At 38.1% G+C, this 18,516-nt stretch overlaps 3 protein-coding genes across 8 annotated transcripts in view; 1 reads left to right on the top strand and 2 right to left on the bottom strand.

The window, feature by feature from the left end:
- Positions 1-3,243, top strand: part of LOC143213064 (uncharacterized) — a 25,680-nt gene extending 22,437 nt beyond the window's left edge. The window contains exon 13 of the mRNA XM_076432559.1: positions 306-3,243. Coding sequence (XP_076288674.1) covers positions 306-427 — 122 coding nt within the window. The 3' untranslated portion in view covers positions 428-3,243. The remainder of the gene's footprint in view (positions 1-305) is intronic.
- LOC143213063 (uncharacterized) lies at positions 866-6,698 on the bottom strand. The gene is made up of 5 exons (XM_076432558.1): positions 4,250-6,698; positions 3,796-4,136; positions 2,618-2,814; positions 2,280-2,541; positions 866-1,744 (listed from the first exon to the last, which is right to left on the bottom strand). Exons 1-5 carry the CDS (start codon positions 4,379-4,381, stop codon positions 1,165-1,167), a joined length of 1,512 nt encoding a protein of 503 aa, XP_076288673.1. The 5' UTR covers positions 4,382-6,698; the 3' UTR covers positions 866-1,164.
- A 142-nt stretch (positions 6,699-6,840) lies between these two features.
- LOC143213060 (uncharacterized) lies at positions 6,841-17,717 on the bottom strand. 6 transcript variants are annotated; one of them, XM_076432549.1, is made up of 16 exons: positions 17,576-17,717; positions 17,010-17,138; positions 16,806-16,938; positions 16,616-16,729; positions 16,408-16,529; positions 16,113-16,309; positions 15,880-16,028; positions 15,680-15,745; positions 15,442-15,602; positions 14,276-15,220; positions 13,476-13,703; positions 13,129-13,181; positions 11,821-11,924; positions 9,568-9,612; positions 9,258-9,473; positions 6,841-8,251 (listed from the first exon to the last, which is right to left on the bottom strand). In XM_076432549.1, the coding sequence occupies exons 2-16, from the start codon at positions 17,049-17,051 to the stop codon at positions 7,983-7,985; spliced, it is 2,844 nt and encodes a 947-aa protein (XP_076288664.1). In that variant the 5' UTR covers positions 17,052-17,138; positions 17,576-17,717; the 3' UTR covers positions 6,841-7,982. The 6 variants fall into 6 exon arrangements, with proteins under 6 accessions (XP_076288664.1, XP_076288663.1, XP_076288665.1 ...); XM_076432548.1 differs by having other exon boundaries at positions 17,491-17,635; XM_076432550.1 differs by having other exon boundaries at positions 15,680-15,742; positions 17,299-17,587.
- Positions 17,718-18,516: the final 799 nt, after the last annotated feature.

Here is an 18,516-nt window from a genome sequence, read left to right on the forward strand (position 1 = left end):
AATATTTTCAAATAAACGATCGAAGACAATTTCTGGAGATAAATGAAACTTCAAAGAAGCGCTTCAGTTCACAATTTTATCGTATAATATTTGATTTCGCTTCATTACTTCGACATTATCGAAGAATGAAATGGGTTGCGCGGAGTTAAAGAGAAAAGAAAATTTGAAATTTCACAGAAACGTTCTGAAGTTTACAAATAAATGTGCGAACATTTCTCTTCTGAAATTGCTCTGTGCAGAGACTGCGGTACGAAATTTATTTCACGCGCAATGCGCAAATCAATTAATAACGAACCCTGTTGCAGGGGTAGAAGAAGAAGAAAAAGTAACGGAAAGCAAGGAAACTGGAGTGCACGAGCACGAGGAAGCAGAAGAGGAGCCAAATGTTGCCCAAGAGACCGGTACCGCGGACGATGCGGCGGAATGATATAAATGTCCTCGGTTATTAACTTTATTAAAGCAATATACTTCCAAAATAGCTTGATTAACTTTATTAGGGTAATATACTTTTAAAAATAGGCTTCCTGAAACGACCGAGTTCGCGACACCCCTCGCGACAGGGGTGAGAATCTCTGCGCAGTTTCCGAGACATATGGAGACTGAAAATGGAAACTGGTTCAACTAAGAACTGTACAATAGTTTCATTATACATTCGTTTTATTACTAGAAAAATTGATAGATGTAAAAATCAATCATGATTTTTCTTATGAAATGATGTTCAACATAAACCTGGCTTAATATCGAAAATAAATTTCGATTTACAAATCTTTAAAATGGTCTACAGCTGAATCATCAAAGAAAAACGAAACAGAAGTTCAAACTACCGTAAAATTGTAACATTTTCGAAAGCATATGTCGTAGAAAAAGTTGAAATTTTATTAAATAACGACAACCACTATATAATGATATAAAACGAAAGCAGACTTATAAAATACGTGTATACTCGCGAGTAAGTCACCCTGAAATTACACTACGATCTAAAAAAAAACTTTATAATAGTATTCCATGACATCTGAAAAATTTGTATTTTCCTCGTGGAAACAGCATTCCATGCAACAAATTCGCATGAACTATTACAGGACATTTTTTTGTAGAAATATGCGACGTATATGAGAAACTGTCCTAGAAATACAACGAGTAGTACGACTTGAGATTTAGTCAGACCTAAAACGTGTGACGCCACGGTGTGCCCTTCGCCGAGCAGCATGTTCCTGTTTTTACTAAACGAGACTTGAGATTTTTCAGCTGGTTGCAGTCCCCCTCCCGGAAAATCGGTAAGCAACCGGCTCTGCACGGTTTCCCCGTCGACGCGCGATTCTCTTGAAATCGATGACTATCGGTGTTCAAGTATCTCTCCCTGTTCCTCGGATTCACGTTCTCATCCATTTGTCCGCTAGCGTCGGAGGTGAACGATTTGTTGCAGTCGTCCCTAATCCGATCGTCCGAGAAATCGTTTTCACCGGCGTACTTCCTGTGTTTGCACTTCTTGCTGGCCTTGGCCTTGTACTTTTCCACCAGGATGCACAAAGAATCCTTGTGATCGATCTTGGCCACGCAGTCGTCGTATTCCTCGTCGTTCTGCTCCGGAACGGTGGATATCTTCTCTGGATCCTTCGAGTGAAAGTCGCGATGGCGGATCGACTCGCATGCAACGTGACTTCTGCAGCATTTTCCTTGGCTGATGGTGTTCGACGAACAGAGGCAGGTATCTGACGCGAGGCGAGGCTTCTCTCTCGCCGAACAACTAAACACAGAAATTTTTCATTGCAGGTGGACCGCAATTGGAGCCAGTGGGGTGTTCTCCTTTCCAGGATTGCAAACAAAAAATAAAAAACGTATTCTTTAAATTTTCAGTATAGGTAAAAAAGTTGTATAATGCAACTTTTAGTAGTTTCTCTACAATTTCGACCAATTGCAATTTTTGAAAAAAAATTTCTTTTCACATCCTGTAGTAAACTAATTGCTCTAGCTTCTAAAAAAAATTTATAGCTTTTTAGAGAGCGTCCGAATATTAACACTAAACCTACCGAGCACTAAAAGCGATTAAATTGTTTTATCTGATAAAAATGGCAAGGCTCTATTTATTTAGATTTTGTGCAATTTTTATTGCAATACGTGCTTGGATAAATAAATTCATCGCATCAATTTCCATGTAAGCAACGTCATCGTTTCAATAATAATAAAATTAAAAATCTAAGACCGGTTATTTAACCGGTAGGTTTAGTGTTAATGCGAGTCACTGTAGCTAGAACACTTCCAACAAGGACATCTTCGCGAACCTGCGGCAATCTTCCCCGCTGCAATGGCGACAACAGTTCTGGCCGAAGCAACATCGACTGCGGCTCTGAGGCCGACAAAAGTCTCGTCGTGGCCGCGACAAGTCGACGTTAGAATGTTTCGTGCAATGAGGATTGCAACCCCGATGTATGTTCGAGTGTGAGTTATCATTGCACGGTCCAAAAAGATTCGACTTCGAACGGGAGTTTCGGTGATCCGACCTGCAGTTAGCTCCTCCGCAGCAACGCTCCTCCATGTTGCACTCTAAACGAAGCGAAATTATCACGATAATTCATCGGGACGTCGCCGTGATTCAGGAACGCGAGGAATTTCAACTTACTCCGTTTCTCCGGCGAGCTGGTGCCTTTAACGTTATCTACTCGATCGTAGCCGCCTTCGTCGTATAGAAGATTAACGGAATCCAATTTGGACGAAGTTTCTTTCGGGCTTCGTCTTCGTGAATGGGAATACGAAGAGCGGCAACGGCTAGAATTTCTGGACTCCGTTATGAAACTTTTCATCATTTTTACGTCAGAGCTGGAAATAAAATAAGTCGCCCTGCAAAAGTCTAGTCGTAGATGAGCACCGAGGATGCTCCACTGAATAATATAGGGACATCAAATTTCTTGCGAATCCTTTCGCTGCTTATAATTAGAGTGATCGAATTTATATTGGAAATTCTACACTCCTCAAAAGAATTAAGAGATCACTTGTGCGAACCCGAAAAATTGGTCCCACTTCACGTGATCATAACTCCGTAAAAAATTGCCGTATCGGTATCGTTAAACAATGGTTTGAAAGCCTGAAACCTCTAGTTTCAGATGCTCTGTTTCAAATTGTTGCTATGTTGGTTTTTTACAAAGTTATAGCGAGATGAAGACAACATTGACAATTTTGACAACATTGAGCATTTATTTGTTTCAAAATAGAAGTGTTTCCGAATTTCTGCAGGCCGAAGAGACTCTAGACCAGTGGTTTCCAACCTTTATACTTTATGCTAAATAATATAGACTCGTTGTAAAAACTGTTAAGTTTTATTTGCTTATAAATATTGTGGTATGAAAATTGTTTTCTTATTCAATTGGTTGGAAACAGTTGCTCTAGACCAGTGGTCGGCAAATTGCGGCTCTTGCACGAATAACGTGTTTAAAATAAATTGATTTTATTTTAATTCAATAATATTTTAATAAAATCTTCAATCAGTCAGTTTGTGTGTTATATAAAACCGCGGATCTTTATGCAAAATAAAAAATGTCTGCACTGATTGCAGGACACGCAGGAGCCAAGTAAAAATTGTATTCTTCTTTTAATTGTCCTACTAAGTTGAAACTAATACATTGATGTCCTTAAATATTTTTCACGCGTGTCCACTGCTCTAAATTGTACGTGCCAATTTTTGTCAGAAATGCATAAAATCCGCAGTCTACTAATGAGTTTGCCGACCACTGCTCTAGACTCTAGACTCCGGTAAGAAGGACGACATTTTTCCCTGCTAAAACGTCTGATAGAATATCGTACTTGTCCAATTGTTCCGATTTCGAAGGATCGCCTTTCTTTGATATCTCATTGTATTCTTTGCTTGGAACGATATCAAGCGCGTCCCCCGCGCTGCAGTGGTCCGTTGTCTTCGAAGCGTTCACCGGTTCGTTAGCTTTTGCAGCCTCGTTGCGTTTACGACAGCAACTGCAGATTATTGGTTTCTGAAGTAAGTTTTCCTTGATTGAGCCACTTTCGCCGTACTCGTCGCTCCAGACTGTTTTAGTATCCGCGCGGCCTGCTCTCGAGCTTGAGCATTTCCTTGAAGAAAACGACGCGTTCTCCAGCTCCTGTGGCTCCTCGGTCTCCGCCACGCTTTCAGCCTAATTTTATTTACAATGAAACATAGCTACGAATCGTCTGGCAGTTTCTCGGTTTACAAATCGAAAAAATCGTCATTGGTAGAATTTCGCGTTTGTGCTGTAGAGCTGGTTACCTTGTCGAATTTCGTCGTATCCTCAAAATTACCGTAAAGTCCATAATTCTTGGGAAACCTACGGCGGGCGCGTTGGAAAGCAATGGAGGCCGCGACCAGCTGATGCGATGAGGACGGACAAACCTGAGACATTGCTAGAATTAGTTGGGATCAAACCGATCCGTTCCCTGATTTTAACTAACTATGTTAGTAACTCGAGATATTTCGGTACGGTTGCATTGATGGAAGGGTGACTGAACGATGAAGTGAGTCGCTTCATTCCGTTATTGATTTATGAAACATCGAACTGGACTTTAATCGATCTCGTGATTTTTACTAACGAGCGACGAGAAAGTTATTTTCTACTGCGTCCGACTACAAGTGTATTATTTTTTATGGGATGTGGGAAGCGTTTTTAGTTTTAGTTTTAAACTTATTTATTAATTATAGAACTTATATACAACTCGTGTTTACTTTCGGACCGCTACGACCTTGTCTTTACAATGCGTAATAATCTACTGACTAGGTAAACGGTTTACCTATTTACCGTAAACCATGAGGTATGTATCAAGAAAGTCTATCAGTACAGATATTTCTTTTACATGTCACAGATGTCGTTAGTCATTAATGTATTTGTGTCCATAATTATGGAAGTGGTCCGAGTCATATTATATTTCTTGTTTCGAGATATTTAAAGGAAAATAAATGAATTCCATATAATCTGGAAAGCAACTAAAAATTGCTGTACAATTATTCAAAGTATTATTTACATTATTAAATATGTCGGTGTCTAATCATGTACTAAACATTTAGATATTGTACGAGGTATTATACCAATTTTATATCCATAAAATTTTTTAAAATCATAGATAATGGAAATATTTTAGATCGGAAGAAATGTTTAATTTTCAAGTTAAAATTGCTTCGAATGCAAAAGGTTAAATTTTGACTTGGATCACTTTCATAATTATGGGCACACTTATGATGTTTAAATGTTAAATCGGTGTGGAAACGAAATTACGAACTTCCGTTTTTAGTGTTTTCCCTGTACCGAACAAGTGCATGCTTGATTTAAGGCCGACCGTACGTATAAATAAAAGTTCTTTACGATCAATTTAGTTCGGGCATGAAATATGTTTCTTGAACAATTGTATTTTGCCGCAAAATCTTGACGTTCTCTTTTAATTACGCGTTGTAACGGCCCCCGTTTTATGGCACACCATTTCATTGCGCCCTTTAACGCGCCCCATTCGCCCCATATAACGACAGACAATTTCACCGGTGTACGGCTTCATCGGATTTGTATTAAACAGAATTTCGCGCGGCATGGAGACCTAGGCCAATATTCGATCGGTGTAGATGCCCTGTTCGACCGTTTAACGACTTTAATTAGAACGATGGCCCATTGATAGCAAAAACAGTGCCGTTTTAACGACATCGCTCACTGAAATCGATACTAAAAGATCAGAGAATCCAGTAAAACGATATTTGTACGGTGAAAAATAACGCAAAGCCAAAAATATTAGTAAAGACGTTGTTTAACCCCTTGCAGTACTATTTATTTTGTGATTATAGTGATTAGTAGACTGCGGATTTTATTTTGACAAAAATTAGCATGTACGATTTAATTCAGTGGACATATTAAAAAGATTTGAGGACATCGGTGTATTAGTTTCAGCTTAATAAGATAATTAAAAGAAGAAAGGATTTGTTATTTGGTTTCTGTGGCTTGTAATCGATGCAGACAATTTTTCTTTTGCGTAAAGATCCGCAGTGTAGTGATGAGACATTCTTAAGATTTGTATTTGGTGGAAAGGAATAGAAAACAATTCGATTCATCGTGATTAAATTAATTTATTCAAAAAATTATACTCCATCGGAAAATATATGTCTATAACTAAATCATAAAAAACGATGATTTAACCCATAATGAAGAATTTGGTACATCAATCCAAATTCAAACGGCTCTTGCTTGTCGCATGATCATTTAACGCTAATATATGTCATATTGTTTTTAAAAATTCCTATATCATAATCGCGTACGGGATGTGAAGAGCGATTAGTGACCCTGTTCACATAATTGTAAAACCAGAGGCGTTGTACTATAATAGTGGTTAATTTGTTACATTTATCATGTTGATAACGCTTTGTAGGGTCGTCAGCAACGATTTATTCACGTTTGCATATAAAATCCCATACACCGTATGTGTATTGTCTATAAACAGATGATACGGCACAGCGGTGTACCGCAAAGAAAGGAAATAGACGGCGTACGGTAAATTCGAGAAGGGGCTAATTACGTCCTATACATACAAAATGTATGTACAGTGTTCTCTCGATAAATGTCCGAAATGTCTGGCCTTTAATTGTCCCAGAACCACTTCATTGTGTGAACCACTACTAATCCAATGAGAAAACTTCGTTATCTTTTTATGGGACTTTGACCAACACATTCGTGACATTTTTCTAATGAAAATGATACCAAATATGATATAATTCTGATGATATATTTACTTGTGTAATGAATAGACTGCAGATATTTATGCAATTTGCAATTTCTGTTAATTTTAAGGCATTGGGATCAAATAAAACCTGATCTTCAGTGGTAATGCTTTTGTAGATATGAAATAAGTAAAAATCGTACTCAATTCTATCGGATTTAATATTCTAGTATTTTTTGAGAATTTCCAGGAGCCATAAATGCACAAAGATCCGTGGTCTAGTAATGAGCGATGAAAGTTTCGAACGCGAGGAAGAACAGTGAACTGTGCCGATGCTGGGCACGGTTGATGCCCTCAAACGCTTGCTTCGCTAATGTTTCGTGTCTTCGTTGCACCACCATAACGGCGCTTACTAGAGGGGGACAGTGAGCGGTGGGGATGATTTGTTCTCAGTTGAGAAACATGTGCCCAGCAAAAGCCAACGCTGTCCTTCTTTGCGTCCAAAACATTCGTCATTCGTTGCACAAGTAAGTATCATCGGAATTATATCATATTTCGTATCATTTTCAAAAAATAATGAAAAAGAAAGAAGTTTTGTAATTGGATTAGTTACGTTTACACTCCTCGGCGACCAAGGCCTCTCGAGCTTCGCTGTGCTTTTCTACGTTCGGCAGTAGTCAAAGAATAGTATCGCCGGACCCGTGTTTTGGACAATTACCGAGAGAACACTGTACTCCTAGATCTCCCTCGGGTGTGTCTGTGTGCGTGAATATTAAAAGCATTTCATCGTTCTCGGAACAAATGCCAGTTATTTCGTTCTAGCTATATGCACCCGCATTTGCACCAACAATCAGAAAAGTAGTCTTTCGTTAGAAACCGTGGATCCCACGCGTCTCGGTGTTACACATCTCAATTGATCAGACAATCGTATTAACTCTTTCACAGATTTCAACACGGTATTTATAAATTCGTTACTAGCGTTTTGACTATCTAAAGCCTTACATTGGTTCGCTATAAATAATTTCGTAGCATGTACACAGCTTTCGTTTCGCGAAACAGCATATATTCTACAGTTACGTCTTCGACGTAACGGATATTTAAATTATAATTAACACTCGCAAGGAACAATTGTATTAAGACAACGTAATGCAACGTTCGTCCGTTTAACGTGGTTCCAACGCATCTCGGATAGCACTTGAAGTGGAAGCGCACCGATGTAATCGGACGGGCCGCACCCAGCTATCTTTATAAGGTACTAGCGTAAGAGCATCGGTCGCCTGTTACGTGTAGTGTCATGATTTCTGTTTCCTTTTCTAATTCATCCACGGCGGACAAGAAGTCGGCGGTTGATATGCTTGAGATATTGGCACCTGGTAATGCTGCATTGACTGAGGAGGATGCTGCGGTCGTTGTTGATGATGCGGTGGTGGTGGCGGCGGTGGATTACAAATGGATTGCATCAATGGGTGTGAATTGTAAGGGGGAGGTTTTGTCGTGTACTGTGGCATTTGATTATACTCGACGTTCATCGGGTGCTCCAGCATCGCATTTTGAACAGGCGATCGATTGCCTTCAACAGGTCCTAAGTAATCACAAGAACATCGGGTCATTACTTCATGCATTCAACACCTAATGGAACCTAGAAGTTATAATCCTGATTACATTGAGTCAAAAACAACTTGTTCATACATCTAGTAATTTTTAAAGATCACGCAAGGTCTCCTTCAAACATTTCCGTATTTGACTTCGTTGAGTAATTCATTGATTAATTTTTATTGAGAATAATGTGTAATAAAAATTGCAGTTATATTTTTGATATTAAGGGAGTCTTTTCCAGCAGACGACGCTCGCGCGTGAATACTCGCACACCGCTAGACCACGTATACGTACGCGAGGATTGCAAGGGATTCCACTTCTGATTTCTCGATAATGCAAAGGCGGGGTTTTGTAGTAGTCAAAATCGCTAGATGGAAGATCAATCTAGGGCGCTGTTTGCCTCAAAAGTCCTTCTTTTACGTTTCCGAGCAATGGTTTTGCAATATTTGGCTGCATGTTGCGCGTCGGAGAGGCTAGTACGCCGGCGTGATTGTAGCGCCATCTGACGGGCAACATGCAGCCAGATATTGCAAAACCATTGCTCGGAAACGTAAAAGAAGGACTTTTGAGGCAAACAGCGCCCTAGATTGATCTTCCATCTAGCGATTTTGACTACTACAAAACCCCGTCTTTTCTGATTAGAAGTGGAATCCCGGACCCTTGCAATCCTCGCGTACGTATACGTGGTCCAGCGGTGTGCGAGTGTTCTCGCGCGAGCGTCGTCTGGTGGATCTCCCTTAAACACAACCCACAGACCTAACTCAAACTTAAATATATTTTAGCGAACATCTGAGAAACTAAAAGGGACCGCCTATTATATGTACAGGAAAAAGTTGTTTAGAACTATGAGCTAGACAACATATTTCAATTTCATCAAAATCCTAGAAGAAGTAATTCGTGTTTTTTGACTAATAATAATAAGATCGAAGACTTCCAAACTCCATGACACTACAGACGCAATTATAATGATTGTCATAGCTCTTTGTGGATACCTCTGGGTCTAATCTGAGGTGGTGGCATGTTTGTAGGGGGTAAACCGGGACACATTCCTTGATGGTCTCCATCTCTCGGCATTGGTGGTGGTCTACCCCATGGAGCTCTGACATGATGCGCTTGCCATGGTGCTTGTGGTGGAAGTGGAGGAGGAAGAGGCGGACCACCTCCAGCATGAATATTTACAGAATCTCCTATCAGATTCTGCTCATTTCCTATAACAAAAACACAAGCATCTAAGTAATCTTATTTTTCGATACACAGAAAATTGATGAAAAAAAGTATACTATACAAAAATATTGAGTATACCTGAATTTATGCCTGCAGATTTTTGGTCCATGCTCCGTTTTTCACCTAAATAACGGCAATTCATGAAATAAAAAGAATTTTATTGAAGGATGCGTAACAGCTGTATGTAAAATGCATTATATATTCGAATATGGCGAATAACATGATAAAATATTGTAAATAGCGCTAAACGTAAATAACTTCTTTTTTTTTAATCACGACAGTTTTCCATTTTAATTGATAATCGACTGCTACCGCTTGTTATTTTTCGCCTCAAGAGAACACTGTGCGACGAATGAAAACTTTAGTTCTTTTCAAACGAGGCTTTCAATTGTTTCGAACCGTGAAGTAACGGAATTGCATGCTGGACTAACAATATTTCAAATCATTGGCCATTTCTAACTAAAAAAATAATGATTATAATCGCTAGCTGAAAACAGATAGTAAACAGATTCGTAGCATTGATTGCGAGCGTTCGCCATTACCATATCGCGTATATCCTACTTATTTAGTGTTCTTGAGCTAGCTTGTAATCTGTAAAATAAAACTCATGTTTAAAAACAAGTTTGCGTTCAACGAGATTCAGACTTCCGGTGGACACAGCCCTCAAAATCTTCGGTTAGTTTACTGTAAAATAAGAGACAAGTAACAAAATCAATGGTATGCAGCTATTCAGCGAGAGCCAATGTACGTCTCCAAATTTTTTGCACGCATAACAAGCTAGAATGAGTACTTTTCTAAAAGTAAGAACCATCGACAATCACATGATAACGTGCGCTGCTACTTCGTGTGTATTCGCATGCTCGGCTTCGGACGTCTGGTCCGCAGATTATATGACCTTGGCAGTATATATATAATTTGTTAAACTTAAAATACTCATATTAAAACATATATCTTAACATAACACGAAGGATAATTAATTATAGTTAAATACCGGTCAAAAGCAATCACTGAAATGTAAAGTCACTTTTCTTGTACGATTTCTGAAAATACATACATTTCGATGAAAAATATACGATGAAAAAGCATTAAAATTAAGACATTCAAGTTAACTATCGTGATCGTACGGTGTAGCGAAAGACTCGTTAACTTCTAAATAATAATAAATAAAGTTAAATCGAAAGCAATTTGCATTGTAGAATCATAAATCTTGGAGGTATTCCTGTCGCCCATCTGCAATGTGTTCGAATGAATACATGAAAATAAAACAGATCGCTAATATGTATCAATTAAGAATAAGAAGTTCATACTGTTTAGCGAAATATATATTTACAGTATATAGTATACTACAGGCTAAGAGTATTGAGAAACAATGCTAGATACCCATCTGAAATAACAGTACAAACATTTTATCAAATCGCAGACACATTGTACGTGAACAGTGTATTGTGAAAAAGGCTGTAAATATTTTCTTCATTATTTTACTGATGTTAGACTTGAACACTTTGACGGCCGCTGTCACGTACACATGATTTTTCGATCTGGCAGTTGACTTTTTTCTGCCAACAATTACATTTACGAGTATCATAGCAATACCCATTATTGTGAGAAAAATTAACGCTCATAAGATCTAAGAAAAGAATTATTTAACACAACTTACGCCTCGTAAACGAAAAAACAGGCCTTCGGAGGGCGATAGCGACCTAGATCGATCTTTTATCTAGCGTTTTTATCTACTGAAAACCCCCCATTTTTGTATTATGTATCGAGAAATGAGAACGCGCATCCCGCACCCTTGCAATCCTGGAAAAACGAGTCTACTCCCTTAAGAGCAATTGGGAACTGTTACACGTTTAGCATCTCTAATAAAATGCGATAATCTACTGAAAAGATAGTCGTCTTAAACTTTTGTCCGCTACTGTAACTGTTTAAAGATTCAGGACATTTAGGTGTAGTACTGTACTCTGTCATTTCACTGTTTCCAATGCTGAAAAGCAAAAGTTGATCTCCATTTGCTAATTTAGCTAGTAAAAATGAACATAAGAATAAATGAACTGGTAGTAAAACGTTACTTGAGGATCAAATAACAAATTTTCAATGGCAGCTTCAATGTTTCCCTTAATAAATTGTATCATGATTTCACCATGAACGTGAAAGGGACCGGCAATAGGCAGTAAAATATATGTATACAGAGAGTGTGCGTAATGCGAGAATAATTTGATGTTAAATGTGCGGCCCTGAAAGTGTTAATAATAAGAAATCCAATGCATATCATGCATTCATTTCCAAAAGGTATCCAGCACTCTTTCATCTTGAATACTCTTAGTTACAGACCTGGATGTGGAGGTGGCATTAGCAGCTTGTTTCGATCTCCATGAGGTAGACCCGCAGCTGTTGGTGACGGACCATGTAAGACTTGTTGCTGCCGATCACCTTCTCTGCTTAAACAATTCAGTTACATAATTATTAACATAGATTCGATCGTTACAGATAAACATTTCAAAATTTTAAGCAAATATCACCTGACGAGCTGGCACGGATACTTCTGAAATATTAAAAGTACCTGGTATTCCCCAGGTCACAGTTAATGATACAAGAACTTTTATGACGCAGTACGTACTTAGTTGTATTTTTCACACAGAATATTATTATCACGAATCTGTCCAATCATTTGTGTTATTTAATCTGTAAAACAGTAAAATCTACAAATAATGGTTCTTCTAACTTATGATTTTAGCCGAGACCTTACAACTAATCATAAAAGTATGTATTATATATACAAACTTCTACCAGTTACATCACCGATACAATAAATTTAGAAATATTCTTTATGTTGTATTTACAAAGAATTGTTTACCAAAAATCAATATAAATATAGTTCTTTGTCCGGCATAATATTCTGTGAATAAACTTATTATATTCACGATCACTATATATATATATCTTCAAACAATGTTGGTTGACTTACTAAGTGCACTTTTCAAGTAATCTCCATACTTATGAGCAAAACCATTGCTTAAAGATAAATTGATTGCGAACATGAGAATTTTCTTTATCAAGTTGTTGCTTGACAGCGATAAAGTAACACTCTCTCCTTATACTATAATATCAAATGTTTTTTTAATCTTTATGCTAACAGTTTTAATAACGAGAAAAAAATTCTACTTGTTACTATGTTTTTGAGTATTTCAAAGCGTTTCCTTCCTATATACTGATTTTGGTAGATCTTGATCAAAGCAGGTTTCTGAAAGAAATTTAATGTATTCGAGTGCATATACTTAAGCACATTATTTGCTGCGTTTAACTTACAATTTTTACATCTAGAAAATTAGTGTAGTACAGTAACCATCACTTAGCACTAGTATGTCGAATAATTGGAAGAAACAACGAAATAAAAAATGTATTCACTATAATTATGATATTGCAAACTATTCTCGGACTCGAATTTCAAAATGACTTTACCAAAATAAATCTATCGTATTCTATTTTTGAACATTCGTGTACTTATTAAATAATTAAAATTCTTTAAACCTGCTTTATTCATGCAATTAAATTTTGCACATCGCAAAACGTTCTCATACATATAAACGTAATAATTATACTGTGTACAGAACTAAATTGTGCATTAATTATTTTACTTACCCTGTTCCATGACGCTGAGCAGGTAGAGGACCACACTGATATGGTGGCGCTTCCTATAGTTTATAAGAAAAGGTTTAGCCAAATTCTCAAACAGTAATAATTAGACTGCGGATCTGTATGTATTTATAGTTCATAAAAATTTTCAGAAAATGCTGTGGATAGTATCAAATTCGACAGAATTTAGTACAGATTTTTATTTAGCTTGGACCTACAAATGTTACTACCAATGAAAATAGAATTTTATTTGGTACCACTTTCTTAAGATTTGTCTAGAAAAATTGAGAATTGCATAAACATCCGCAGTCTAGTAATAATAAATATAAAACACTACAATCTCGAGAACCTACCGGATTTGCTTCAACGTCTGAAAACCTTCTTTTTACACCATGAGATTTTTGTTCCGGTGATTCAGGTTTCTGATCGAACTGCTGAGGGGGTGGCTGTACAGTGTAGTGTACTTGCGGTGGCATATGACCATTCTGATACTGCATATGATGAGCATGGTATTGTATCTGTGCCTGAACTTGCGGGGGAGGTACGTTATGTAGAGGCATATTTCCAGGTGGCATCTGAACCTAGAAAATAAACATTTCTCGTTTCGATTGATGCAAAGGTGTCATTTGTTGAACTTAGAAGGAACATCACGTAAGTGTAACACGGCGATATTAATGTAGGATAGGCTTCGGAATCAATGACTCCGTGACGCATTAGGGCGAAACTATTCGTGACGCATTAGGGCGACATTCGGATCAATAGATTTCCACATTGTTACGTGGGTAGACGCGTTTCTAGGATTGTGAGATAATGCAAAGATAAGGTTTCTCGGTAGTCGATAGCGCTAGATAAAAGATCTATCTAGACCTCTGTCTCCCTGTTACGTTTACGAGGCGTAATTTGCTTCCAAATAATGCAAATTACACTTCGTAAAGTAAAAATAGGAATTTTATCAAAAAGAGAAACCCCATCTTTGCATTGTCGAGAAATGACAAGGCGCATCCCGCATCCTTGCAATCCTGGAAACAAGACTACTCCCTTAATTCCGAGGCCAGATGTAGGATACAGCTCCTTGAAAAATACTTTACACGAATTGTTTTAGTGGCCTACTTTTACACTTAAGCGATGACCGCTATTAGCATATTAAAATGACCTGCAGTTGACCCTGAGATTGTAGCATCTGTTGCGGTTGTTGCGGCGGATACAGCCACGGAGCATTTTGCGAAGGTGGTGCTTGCGTCGGTGGAGGAATACTAGTAAGAACATTCATCGAATTCGTCATTTGAGCAGCTGATGGTGGCGGTACAATTTGTGGTGGTGGGACGGGCTGTGGCTGTGGCCCTTGGTCTGGTCCATCTTGTTGATGTTGAACCTCGCCTCCAGGAGTGAGAGGATGTTGTTGCGGGTGTTGCGGAGACTGAGCATTCGGGAGCAGAAAAGTCTGCGTGGATGGTGGAGGTACTTGTAGATGAAACTGAGGAGTATGACCTTCGAACTGCGGAGGTAACATATGTTGAGCCACTGCCTGAGATTGTTCGTGATTTTGTTGCAATTGCGGTGGAACCATATGTTCGCCTGGTTGCAATACAAACTGGGTTTGTGCTTGCGATACCGGAGCTTGAACCTGCTGATACTGTATTTGATAAGTTTGCGGTACAGGAGGTGGTGGTTGATTCGGAGGGAAGTTTGGTGGTGGAAAATGAAGATGCAGCAACGGAGGTGGTGGTTGTTGAGTTATATTAATTGGCGCTGCCGGAGGTGGTTGTTGTAAATTCACGTTAACGGCTTCGATTATTCCTTGCGGAGGTGTAGAGGACCTTTGCACATTCGATTGCGTGTACACATAAGAAACCGCACCACTAACCGGTGCACTGCTACTCGTTATAAAGTTTTGTTGAGCTGGATTCTGTGGCGGTGGCTGGCTCATCACGTACATTTGAGCCACCGGTTGTGGCGACGATTGCGAACCAGGTTGAAGCCCTTGGATTTGTAAAGGTTGTCCAGGATGAATCTGATATTGCACTTGACTCACTGTCGACGGAGGTCCAATTAATTGCACTTGTCCAACAGGTGGAGGTGGCATGAACGTTTGTATCTCCTATATATGAAACATATGAATGAATTGATATAATATAACAATTACGACAGCTTTAGTAACCATTAGACTGCGGATCTTTATGCAATATAACAAAATTTCTATATCAGTTGAAACTAATACACTGATGTCCTTAAATCTTTTTAATATATCCACTGCTTTAAATTTACATACCTATTTTTATCATAAATGCATAAAGCCCGCAGTCTAGTAATTATATTCACCTGAGCCTGCGGCGGTGGTGGCACCAATGGACCGGAATGAGGAGGAATGTGCACTCCGGGTGGAGGAACCGTTATACCAGACCCTGGCGCACCAGCCACTGTAGCAGTGAGAATTGTTGCTGGCAACGTTACCACGCTACTTTGGGGATGTTGTATTATATCTGCGAAACAACGATGATTTGCAACAGTTACGTATAGAATTTCCAACAGCCATGAACTATTAGTGTATGTGCTCTACCTTGATGTTGTATAGTAACAACATTAGGTGGTCCCAAAGTACCAATGTTCATGGTTTGAAATTCTGCTATAAAAATAAAAATAGCGATAGTAACAATGTATAATATATATATATATATATATATATATATATATATATATATATATATATATATATATATATCGCACACGATGCTTATTAAGAATAGTTTGAATTCATACTTTGTTGTATTTGCGACTGTTCTATAACTTGCTGTGATTGTACTGGTGGTGGTTGTTGCTGTATGTATGACTGTAATTCAGACTGCATTGTTTGAATTAAATTAATCGCTAATTGTTTTGCATTTTGTAACGCTTCCGGTTTTGGATGCCTGTATAAACAAAACATATAACGTGTTTTGCGATTAAACAAATCAGAGTACCATCAAGAAAGGTAGTACCAATGATCTTCTTACTCTATGTACAAATGAAGCGGCTCCGGCGATTCAGCTCCTAAAACTGGATCAACGAATTGCGATCCTCTGCCTCTTAACGTTACATTTGCAGCAGTCTCTGCTCTAATGTACAACAAATTTGCTCCACCTGCGCCTATAATTCTACCTCGTAAATCAAAACCTTCTGGAGCATTCTCTATTCCAACGCAAATCTTTTCCTGTTAAAATGCATCGTACAGAGACATACTTTGTAGACAATTTTTACTTTGCATAAAGATCTGCAATCTAACTATTATCATACAAACGTATTACATACCACAGATGTAATTCCAGAATGTAAACTCATAAGTGGCGGTGGTGCATTGGTAAACCTACTTGGCCTATTTAATGAACTCTGATGTTCCGTTTTAATGATCTCATTGATCTTTTGTATAGCCACTGAAAGAAAGCAATGTAAAAATAACTAAAGTGCTTTTCTAAACGTTTCTAACTTTCATAAGAAAACGATTAAAGATGTAACGTACGATCTACATTATGTTTTGTATGACCCTGTATATACAGGTACAAAGGACGTTCGTTAGGACAACGTATTTTCTCCTGCTCTGTCATAAAACGTCCACGCGTTGACACAGTAGCACCTGAAAGCGATTGATTGAATAATACAAGATAGAAAAGCTAAATTATACAAAGATATGGTGAAACATAGATATATACCTGAATAGGAGTTGATTTCATCTTGTATGTAACCCTTTGTAAGTAATGTACGGGCACTAGGTGGTATTTCGTTAATCTCGAACTCTGACGTATAAGTCTCTCCATTTTTAAAAGTAGCATTGGATGCTGTTAACTATTTAATAGAAGAGAAGTGCGTTATATTAAACGTTATTCATTATAATATTCGTTATTTCATAAATCTACCTTATTGTTAGAGTCCGAGCCCCTTAATTTTCCTTTAGCCATGGGAATGAAGTATACAAGACTTTGTCAAATATTTTTTCTTTCATAACGTCAGCACGATTCGCACTATTTGAAATTTGTCTTCGAACACTAAAAGAAATGTGTAAAAGAACATACATATACTACTTCTGTTCAAGTATTTTTTTAATCGTTCGAAAATTAGATGCGAATGAATTTTAGGTTAGGACTGGTAGTATTAAATGTATTTACAATTAAGTGGCAAGAATGTTAAATTGTTTTGTTTACATACCGAATCGTTCGATAAAACCTACATACAAGTGGCGATTTGATGTTAGGTTTGTTAAATAGGTAAACGCGGAAAACAGAGAGAGAGAGCTAATACTGAAATCGATGGAATTTCATAAAAATACGAACCGACACTGTTAATCACTTGTACAGAGCACCTCTGTGATCACAGAGGTAAGCGATCACGTACACTTACTATATACTACGCTGTCAATATCACTACTGGTGAAGCAGCGAAGCATTATCAAACATGAAACCTGGTAGTACCAGAGACTAATTACGTTATTTGGCCGCTTGGTGTAACCACAGACGAGGGATAGGATCAGGATGGAGTAGACTGTACACTGTAGGTAGATTGGATTGGAGAGTGCGATGCAGTTGGATGTTGGATGCAGCGTGATGCAGCGGGCCATCCAATCGTACAATGCGTTTGCGTTGGGTTGTCGGTTGTCGCCTTAGACCATATAAATGTATAGACACGGCACAGATAATTTTCTTCTAAGAAAAGATGAACTGAATTTGCGAAATTATAGGCCATATATTATGGCTTTGATTATGAATTTTTTCGAAATTATCATGAGAAACAGTGGAATAGGCCTACAGCGGATACCACTGAACAAAAAAAAAAACGCATAAAGAATAGTACCTCATGGGTGATGTGGAAATAAGAGCGAGCGTCGCGTCGCCCCTAACCCGGTTCACACGGTACGGGCCTGAGCTGGTAATGCTATAAACGGGAGATATACAAGGTGTTAGAAACGATCTTTTCAAGATTCATATGGCACATAGAGCGTATATAGCATATTATACTGAATAAAAAGGGCTCATTAAACATGAGCCGAAATCTCAAGTATATCTTTTTGAAATACAATCAATTTCTAGTTTTACGTTAGTATCATGATTTTGACTTACTTTTTTGTTAGTTTGCCTGTGTAGGCAAATGTTCCACATATTCCAGATGCTCTTTTCATCAAATCTTCTGTTATGAAGTACGTGCGTAGATATTGAACCAGTAGTAAGCCATTCATGAAGCCAACATGTTCATTAAGCTTACTGAAGCTTACAGTGGCTTATTTACAGAGAGGATTCTGAAGCTTCTTACTCAGTTTGATACATGTTCCATCTGACATGGTTTTTGTTTTACACACCGTATATACAGATATTTTTATAGTATTAAACAAGACCTGACGAATCAAGTCGAATATGTTTGGTCTATGTTTTC

Source organism: Lasioglossum baleicum, chromosome 10, assembly GCF_051020765.1.
Source record: "Lasioglossum baleicum chromosome 10, iyLasBale1, whole genome shotgun sequence".
Classification (NCBI taxonomy): domain Eukaryota; kingdom Metazoa; phylum Arthropoda; class Insecta; order Hymenoptera; family Halictidae; genus Lasioglossum; species Lasioglossum baleicum.